This window comes from Choristoneura fumiferana, chromosome 9 (assembly GCF_025370935.1).
Source record: "Choristoneura fumiferana chromosome 9, NRCan_CFum_1, whole genome shotgun sequence".
Classification (NCBI taxonomy): Eukaryota; Metazoa; Arthropoda; class Insecta; order Lepidoptera; family Tortricidae; genus Choristoneura; species Choristoneura fumiferana.
In genome coordinates this window covers 11562141-11572703 of record NC_133480.1, presented here as the reverse complement: position 1 = coordinate 11572703, position 10563 = coordinate 11562141, and the positions used below count along the sequence as shown (strand labels likewise).

The following is a 10563-nucleotide window of genomic DNA, read 5'->3' as shown; positions in this document are numbered from 1 at the left end:
ATATTTCTTACTTACAACTAATAATTTAAAGTATCATTAATAAAATCACCTGCATAATAAAAACACTTACTAAACAAATAAACCCTGAGCCGTCTTTTAAACAATTTAACACTATGGGAAGGCTATTGTACAATTTTACTGTTTGGTTTCTACTCCTAGGGATGGTGCAATGGATTTAATTAAATCTTTTCTACGAGTGTTTTGTCTACATTGCATGCTCTCAAAGTGCATATGTTGATGCATACATTCAAATTACCCTCTTTCATATTGAATGGAAAGATCGAATGGAATTATACTGAACGATATGATTCCACAAACCTATTATATTGTCTCGTAAGTAGGTATAAAGTAATTTGCACACATTCTTGGTCCAGACAGGGCATTCAGCTTAAATTCCTTTTAACATAATAACAACTGCATGATGTGTATTAATACTTACTTAGTGACAAACCATCGTTTACGTTGTCTCTAAGAACAGACGTTGAACGTAACAAGCAGGCGCGGGGCGTAAATACTAAGTACCGGTAGCCAGTTGTATTAACTTACTTCAAATCGCGTGCCCATTGTACGGTCCAGCCCGGTAAACAATGTCTTGTGAAATTTCCTTAGTACCTAACCAGTGGAAAAAATAAATACTGGCTTAAAAAGATTAACAAAAAATCGAATTTACTTTTTCAATAATAAAGAACCGTTTGTTTAAATTAAATGTTACAACCAGTCCTTAAAAAAAACAGATGGTAATTGTTTGAATATTTTCTGAAACATATTTAAAACTGTATCGCGTTACACACGAAGCCTAGTTCGGGGACTCCTGGTAATTCTTGCAACGAACAGTATTGTTTCAAATAAATACATTTTTTATAGTATAATTTGGTTGGTTTTTTAGAAAAATAATATGGCTCTGTCCATTGGAGGACAATTTTGCCAGTGTCTAGTAGGATTTGCCGTTATACGGTAAAAAAAATCTATAAAACGAAATATGAGAGGCAATGGTGGATGAACGATGACAGCGCGAATCTAGTATAATTTAAAAAGTATACAAAATATTGAAACCAGTCCAGTCCAGTCCAGTACGTACGACAGCTATCATCTTACGGACGAACATTGGTTTGACACATCTTTGATCACTAATCAGTGAGCCTTTCGAACATCTCTGAAGTCGTCTCACAATGGACACGTCGCGCGGGAAGCACAGCGAGGAAGCGCGCGACTACAACTCTTGGACGGAACCGCGTGGTTTGGCAACTCGGGTGGCGCAACAAGTGTCTATGGAAAAACGCCCGTAGCTACAGGCTGATATAATGTGTAAAAGTACAATGCAAAAAACCGGCCAAGAGCGTGTCGGACACGCCCCAAATAGGGTTCCGTGGCCATTACGAAAAAATTAAGTAATATTTTTCTAAGGATTTCGTATTTTGTACGGAATATTCCAAGTTTAGGTATATTTTATACCTTAGGCTGCTATTTACTCTTAAACTACTAATAATTCTCAAGAAAACTTAACCGTTATAGTTTTCCTTGTAAGTTTGATATACTTACTACCATCCTGAATTTTTCAAATTTTTCCACCCACCGGTTTAGATTTTAAAGGGGGACGTCGATTTTAATGAAAATTGGCACTTTAAAGTTGAATATTTTTATTTTGCAAACAAATCACTGAATCGGAAAATCGTTCTAGCAACCCCCTAATGGTTTTAAAAGACCTATCCAACGCTACAAGGTTGGATGAGAAAAAAAATAACCTCCACTTTACGTCTATGGGAGGTAGGTACCTACTCTAAAAAATTTTTTTTATATTTTTTATTGTACCATTTTGTCGGCATACTTTAAATATATATTCCTGAAAAATTACAGCTATCTGGCATTGATAGTCCCTGAGCAAAGCCGCGGACGTACAGACAGACAGACAAATAGCGCGAAACTATAAGGGTTCCGTTTTTGCCATTTTGGCTACCGAACCCTAAAAAGACCATTAAGTTAAAGACCCGAACTTCATCAAAACGGAGATAATACATATAATACATAATATATGACGGCTATGTACATCAATAAAAGCTAAACAGCGATTTTCTGAGTGATATATTCATTGTTTGTTGGTCTTATTTGACGTTTAAACCGTATTATTAGGTGTCATTGCTACATTATACATTATAGGTAGAGCAAAATGTTTGATTTCACAGACTGCATTTTGATCAAAATAACGAAGTTGAACGAGCTCAGGTAGGTATTTAACCCAGTGGGGGTAGGAATTAGTGATCCGTGGAAAATAACATGTTGAAACTAAAATGTAAGTAGGTAAGTATCTACAGATTTCGAGCATTTCCCTAGGCATCTAACCAGTGAATAACTAATTTATTTATTTAAAAATAAGGTATCTAGTTAACAGGTATAACTTGACATAAATTTTGGCCCGTTTCAAGTGTTATTTTTTCGAAAGTCTAATTTGGCTAAGTAAATGGTTGTAAGCGTACATGAACACGCTGTATACGCGAAAGGAACCACGATTCATTATAAGATAGTCCTCGCGCGGAGCAGTGGCCAATCAACGAGGGGTGTCCGCCAGGACAGCATCTAGTCAGGTACGCTAGTGCCGCCACATACGTTTGTCTTGACATGAAAGTGTTTAGTTACTGTTAGACTATTCAGAGGTCAACTCTTTCTACCCTCGCATTATTCGTATGACATTAGGAAGTGATGCCAACGATTGTGATCCCAAATTTGTTACCTACACAATAAGGCCTCTGGTTGTGCAACGTTAGAAAAAATCAGAAATTAAAAACTGAATTGAGGCATGTAAACTATTTATTGCTCTTAATAATTTATTAATAAAACAGCAGAGAGAAAGCAGTAGGTACAAAGTTGAACTTATCCCTAAATGGAATCTCTTATTTGGTTACTAGTCGTCTCTCTCACTAGTAATTTTGTTTGATACATACCTAGTGGTAAAATTTACGTGTGTACGCTTTTTCTCGCTTTTCTCTCAATAGTACCTACTTAAATTAATGAGCAAACTGTTACACATAACGGTTAGATTGCGGCGTTTAGTTAGCCGCTCGCTGGAGACTGTGTAAAGACACAATGTTTAGATGGTGTGAAAAATATCTTTCTGTTCTTTTTTGTCGTAAATATTTGCTTTTATCAGGAGAAGGTTCTTATAAAAGAAGATTTAGAAAATTAAAAAAAAACACTCCGGAGGCGAAGCCGCGAGCACCAGCTAGTATTGTATAATTACGAAAGTGAGTTTTTCGCCACGAAATTTTGCTTTTTTTTCTACTGGATGGCAAACGAACAAGTGGGTCTCCTGATGGTAAGAGATCACCACCGCCCATAAACATCTGCAACACCAGGGGTATTGCAGATGCGTTACCAACCTAAAGGCCTAAAATGGGATACGCCAAGTGCCAGTAATTTCACCGGCTGTCTTACTCTCCACGCCGAAACACAACAGTGCAAGCACTGCTGCTTCACGGCAGGATTAGCGAGCAAGATGGTGATAGCAATCCGGACGGACCTTGCGCAAGCATACTACCTATACCTTGCATATTAGGTATTAGAAGATCGAAATAAGTAATAGGATATTTTTATTATTCCGATAAATGAGTATAATAGTCCCCGAAATTGCGCGATAAACGAATTTTTCGCAGAAGTTGCGGGCAATAAAAAAAAAGTTAATTTGTAGCACTCTAATGTCCATGTCTAATTAAATTAAACTTAATGAATGACGTCATAATAAAGTTCAAAGTACCGCAACTAACGATAAGTGGCTCTTTATGGCGTTAGTATATTAATACCGGCTGGTCTAGTTTGCCCAACAGTGGAAGATTGACTAGATTCCTGTTTTAATACTTAATGAAAGTTAATTTCGTTAATTATTCAGTTGTTGTTGTTTAGTTCAGCCGCGGTCATGATGGCGAAAGGTCTAGCCGGCATGTTGGCTCTGTGTCTGGTGGGGAACGCGATAAGTGTGCCTTTGGATATTCCCCGGCCAAGGAGAGGGTTCGGTGACAATGAGGTGGAGTCGGTGGAAAACTCGCGAGGCGATACTGTGAGTACCCTTGATATATATTTCTTATTTTCCATCTCAATCAAAGATAGACTAATTTTTTATGTTATGTTTAACCATCCAGCATAAGGGACAGCTTTTTATACAAGCAGCAGAATCTAGTTTTTTCTGTTCTGTGAGCAGAATAGTAGATAGGCAGTAGGTAGGTTAGGTACAGTCAAGTGCAAAAATAAGTATCTATTCAAACCACTCAAAAATATGTTACTACGGCCTTATTGTGTCGGAATAAGAGTCTGTGGTGCTTATTTTTGAAACTGCATAAGTTCATATTTTTACACTTGGCTGTACCTACAGGTAGTGGCGCTCAAAGCATCAAATACAAGGTGTTAATTAAATAAATGAAAACCAAGAAACCAAGAACTTTGCTCAGAATCGAGAGTAGAATCGATTACACTATGTTTTAAATTAGGTTGTGTTTGTGTTTTTAAATCCTTTTTTTATAGTGCCCAGTCTTTAAGTCTTTCAGTTATTTAATTAACACCTTGTATACCTAGGTACATCATTTTTTAATATTAATGTTGAATTTAGGGACAAACACCATAGGCTCAATAGCATTCATCCATACCACATTCTTCGACTCGTTACAATCGAATATAATTAATTATTTTATCTAAATATTTATCTTTATCTTTTATCATTTAACGAGCATTTATTTCGGGGATCTCTTAAACGGCTCGGACGATTTCGAATTTCGATGATCGGAAAACGCATGTTTTTTAGTTTCGCTCAGTAAGATCGGTCATTTGAATAGAGAAGAATCATCAGGCAGCGGTATATTGTTAGACTTGAATCTTGATTTAAAACTACGTCAAATATAACTCATTATTTTTCTTTTTACTCTCGTTGCATTACATTGCATCGTAATCGTTGCTACATTGACAGCACCTTACCTAGGCATCTTACCTCGATGTGTTTGTTATTTAATAATTAATAAATGCGAAAGTGTGTGTTTGTGTGTATGTTTGTCCGTCTTTCACGTCAAAACGGAGTGACGGATTGACGTGTTTTTTGTCATAGAGATAGTTTATGGGGCAGAGAGTAACATAGGCTATTTTTTATCCCGGAAAAATGCACAGTTCCCGAGGCAACAGCGCGCGATAACCGAATTCCACGCGGGTGAAGCCGCGGGGAAAAGCTAGTAATTTTATAAGTGTAAATATACGTCATGTTCACAAAACAGCCAAAATACATGATCCGGGACTTAAAGTTTTTTTTGGACGAATGGTGTAAATAACCCTCCTTCTTCGCAGACGGGTAAAAAGGAGAGGCTTTTGTCCAGCAGGGAGACTAAAAATCCTATTTTTTTGACGAAGGTTTTCATACCGTCACAGGGACTATCGAAAAATGTCATTACTTAAGTTTATATTTTTCGTTGCGTCCGATGACTTGTATCGACAATACCTACATAGATAAACATAAGTAATTTAAATTGAAGTACCTCGACATACCAGAATTTCATGAAGTATTTACTCACAATATTTACATGTGAAAGTAACTGTGTCTGTCTGTCTGCTGCCTCTTTATGCTTGAGCCGTTGAACTGATTTAATTAGATGACATTTTATATAGCGATAGTTTAAACCTTGCGAAGGAAGGATATACTCGTATAGGATAGATTTATCCCTAAAAATTGCATTGCTCACGTGTTAGCGATAAACGAGTTAGTAAGCTAATTTTTTCGTCATTTTTAGGGTATCACTTTAATCGACGAGCCTTCAAAAGTGCCCATGAATCCAGCTTTCACCCTCCCCCCGATTAAATCCACCTACAAGGAGAAGAAGAGAGAGTCCCAGACCCCGGACCCATTCGATGACGATGATGACGACTGGGAGCCAATGCAGACTGCTCCGACCGGGGGAAGCAATATCATGAGCCTCCTGAACCTCGCCAGTGGATTGTTTCCTGGATCCAGTGGACCCGTGAGTTTAAGCACATAAATGCGTGAATAATTTAGATAGTGATGTGATGAAACTTGTGATCTAGCTACTTGAAAGTGCAAACTAAGAACATAACAATCCAATTTAAAGAAAGAGAAAGATCAAATCGCCTGGAAAATAATATGTTTTATGAAATTCGGTACTTTCAAAATAACGTTTTCAATTCCGATCACGAAATTTTTTCTTTAATATACCTAAGGCCAGGCTTTACGACTTTCTCATATCGAGACGCAAAACAACACGCACGCAATAGTTTAAGTTTTTTTTAAAGGCTATTTAAATTTCGGGAACATGTGTCGGAACTATCGGATTTGGTGTTGTTTACTTCAACGACTGTTTGTGAGTTGTGACTCATTAATGTACGCACTTGAGTGTGAGTTTCGTTTGGCAATCAACTTCCTGTCGGCATTGGAAAACGCATAGCCGTGAAATGTCGCGGACGTGGCACTTCCTATAACTCACGCACTAACAAGACCTTGTTTTGGCACTTACTTTATTAAGGTATACGTTTATTTCTAAGTGACGTAGTGTTAAATTGCACAATAATTGCATAATAATGTACGGCACGATAATATTCCACTCAATTTCACTTACTCATTTTACACGTTTGATTTAGAGTGAATTAATACTGCAGAAATAATAACCAAGGTAAGTTTTTTTTTCCTTTTTTGGCTTTTAACACATTCTTAGCTTTTACAAGTCGCACATTAGGCATCACCTTTTCCTTAAATCTCAGCACTCGATGTGTTTAATATTTTTCTGGACAGTTCCAGATAATCGTACGAGAAATGATTAGAGAGTTTCTCAGACGAGACACCTATCCCTATCTTCTGCGTAGGCATGACAGTAAAGATAATGAAATAGATATTGATTACAAGTTCGACTCAAAACCACCGCCTTTCCAAAGGCAAGAAACTGAAGAAAGCGATTCTGACAGCGACAGCGATGAATCTGAAGAAGATAATGATAATGCTGCAGAGGAGAGCGTGGAAGGCGGTGACAAGGATAGTAGCAGTGGTGACAATGATACCAACGCCTCCCAGGAGAAAACTGCTAGCAATGGTGATGACGATGGCGATGATGATTACGACTCTGACGAGCCACCAGGCGGAGGAGATGGCCAAGGAGGTGGTGTGCTAGGATTACTGGCTGGATTGAGTGGAGGGGTAAGTAATATCAATAATATTGATGCTACTCGTTTTTACATACTTGAAAGAATTTGTAATAAGTTTCTGAAAATTTATGTGTTTTAGGAAGACGGCCAATCTGATTTAGGATCCTTGCTGGCCGCAGTCAGTGGAATAGTTGTGAGCCTCAGCGTAAGTATATATAGTTCCCACTTTAAAACCCTAATTAAGTAAGTGATTCCTAAACAATACTTTTAATATAAATGTTTATTTTTAGGGCGATGGAATTGATCTGAACAACATTATAGCGTCAGGCATAGGATTGTTTGTTGGGCTACTGGTAAGTATGCATTTGTCGTGCTTACATTAACGATTCTTGGAATCTTTTGATGATTTAAGCTTATACAAAAATTTCAGTCTGAAGGTGAAGAAAACCCTGGAGAAATACTTGCAAGTTATCTTCTTACGTCACTTGATACAATCACAGGTGGAGGATCGGTATGTTACGTTTGTCAATAAATATGAAATGAATCATTTTCTATTGAAAATAAGTTAAGTACTGTAGGTAATATTATATGTTAATTGCAGAAAAATAACGGTGCCTTCTTCGGAAAATTGTTATCTAAACTCATAAGCGGAACAAGTGCTGTAAGTACCTTTAGCGATCATGATGATTAATTAATTATGTTGCTGAAACTTTCATTGGTTGAACAAATAACGATAAATATGTTTTCGCGATCCCCATTTTGAAATATTATATACTTACCCTAGTCACTCCGAAAGTTTTGACCAATATAATTAAGTATAAGTACATTAGGTAATTAGATGGTGGTTGTATCATTATGCCACATAATATTGAAATCCATACAGCCGCTTAGCCTAAAAACAGACAGACAGAAAAAGACATACATACATACGCTCGAAAAACATAACCGACACAATGGTTACAAAAGCACATAGTACTTCATGGCCTGTACCTAAATCCTAAATTATATCATCATGATAGCTTATATCAAAACAATACCTATATGAATCCATAAGCTATGATTTAATTGTAATTTGTAAGACAAACGATAAATAAACAATATGTTACGGCCAGTCACAAAAGTAGCTTAAAAATTTGATACCGTGTTAGTTAGGTACTTTAGATAAGTAGTTTTGTCACATCCCAAAATGTCAGTCATATCAATGACTGCTATGCTAATGATTGCTGTGACTGATAACTGCTGTGACAAAGTACTAAAGTGTCCAGGTACTTTTGATAATGACTGTTCCTATATCCAAAATGTGACCGCAGGGTGAAGCTCCCGAAGGCAGCTCCGACGAAAGCGGCGAACCTGAGGTTATGAAGGACTCCGGCGGATTCCTGCTGAGTTTGCTAATGGGGCTGTCTGGAGACATGTCCAAGAGCAGCTCGAAGGGGAGCTCCCATCCTTGGTGAACCAAGGAGCATATGACCTGCTTAGGCTCTATGGCACTAACGTTTATTGCTTGCATAAGGCATCCTTATGCGATGTCTTGCTGGATAGGGATACGTATGTGCTTTATTATCCTGACAAAACCTAGTGTGCCAAATTGGGTCGGGACGCTTGTTGAATGTTCAAGCAGCAATCTTTATCTTAACCTAGCTGTTGCTAGCAATTTAATTGGCACCCCGCGGGATTTTTGCACTTTCAGGTACCTACCTATAAAAAAGCTTAGTAATCCGAGATAGTGTAGTTTTCTACTTGTGATTTAATATAGTACGATTATTTCATTTTAAAGATTAAACAAACTTAATAACAAAGAAAGTTTACAACATTAGTACCTAATTTGTGATATATTCTAAGTAGTATAGACCTGCCATTCTCATTCCGCTGAGTCTCAAGGCTCCTGTGAGGGCTCCGCAAAAGTAGAGATGGGCCGAACATGGGTTTCACCGAATACGAATATTCGGCCGAATGTTCGGTAAAACTTTTACCGGACCGAATATTCGGCATAATTGATTCCTGAGTAAAAACTGAAATATGATTCATTTTTGTTGAATTAATCATGCAACCCTTGATTAAAACAAAAAACTTGCTTAATTTCTCACAAGAAAGACCACATTAATTATAGGTAAGTATCATTTTATTTCATAATAAAAATCACTATGGCTTATCTCAAAAATATTTTGTTTTTAATTAATTACCATTTTTTTTATCTGCCATTATTTTTATTGGAAATAAGGCACAGTGTCAACAAAAACATAAAGCCGCACGGTAGCTCATAAAATAACACATTTAACACTCGTCTCATACATGGTTCTATACAGTTAAAAGAAGAATACCACTTTGCCGAATATTCAGTAATTTAGCCGAATATTCGGCCGAATACGAATATTCGGTAAACCTGCCGAATATGCCGAATACTTACCGAAAAAAACGAATATTCGGCCCATAATACTGAGTACTGAGGATAATTTTAGTAAATACTTCATATCTCAAAGGTTGTAGAGCCACTAAATTATTATATTTAAAGTTATTTTAGTGTTATAGTTTGGGACTAGCTCAATTGGTATAAAGTGTCCCATGATATTTATTTATTTTATTTTTAGGGCTTCGACTAATATTTAGTTTTCCAATAAGTTTTCCATCGCCAAAAATGCATGAATACCGCTGATATATGATAGATGAATGAATGAGGAGGAAGAGGATGAGGTTGAGTTTGATGATTTTTATTCATTGATTGTTTGGGATAAATTACATGTAAATGCTATCTGTGCATTGTGTTCATCGCTGTGATAACGACTTGTAAACTAAAATATGTTCGACAACGATGATGAATGAACAAATGATACTGAACAATAAACTAAAGCGACTACCTTTCAAAAAATACTTTTTCACTTCTCATGCTCGTAAAGTTCGTGTTTATGCAGGATCTGGGCGACATAAAATGATTTAATAAGCTCTAGTGCATAAAGAAAAATCTTCGTCTGAAGACCAAGGCAATTAGGTGTAAGCAGCCTCAAACAAAGAAGTTTCTACATATTTTTTTTAATAATTTTTAATTTATATAAAACTAAAAAAAAACTAATTTTATAGTAATGCATGAAAAATAAAAGGTACATAGTAAGTGAATAATTGCTTCCACTGTTGCTATTTCATTTTCTCGTAATCGAAGCAAAAAGCAGAATATGAAACTCAAGCATTAAACTCATTTTCCCCTCGACGTGGCTTGAGTTAGGTGGCTATTTGAACGTCTCGGGTAAAATGGCTCGTTTTATGCTATTGTTGTACAATCTACTATTTTACGGTTTGCCGTGAATATCGCTGTGTGTATCTTTTGTTTGTGGTTTTTAGTACTAGTAGGTAGCTGTATATAAAGCTAATAATATATAATATTCATAATAGTGCAAACGTCCCTCACGTTCATTAAGATCTTTGTCGCACTATTCTAATAGTGACCTGCTGCATGGA

At 36.6% G+C, this 10563-nt stretch overlaps 1 protein-coding gene across 1 annotated transcript; it reads left to right on the top strand.

The window, feature by feature from the left end:
• The first annotated feature begins 2529 nt into the window (after window positions 1-2529).
• On the top strand, window positions 2530-8831 carry LOC141431503 (uncharacterized). Its single transcript, XM_074092692.1, has 9 exons — window positions 2530-2579; window positions 3892-4045; window positions 5754-5981; window positions 6758-7165; window positions 7253-7318; window positions 7404-7466; window positions 7544-7624; window positions 7715-7774; window positions 8424-8831. Exons 2-9 carry the CDS (start codon window positions 3905-3907, stop codon window positions 8565-8567), a joined length of 1191 nt encoding a protein of 396 aa, XP_073948793.1. The 5' UTR covers window positions 2530-2579; window positions 3892-3904; the 3' UTR covers window positions 8568-8831.
• The last annotated feature ends 1732 nt before the right edge of the window (window positions 8832-10563 follow it).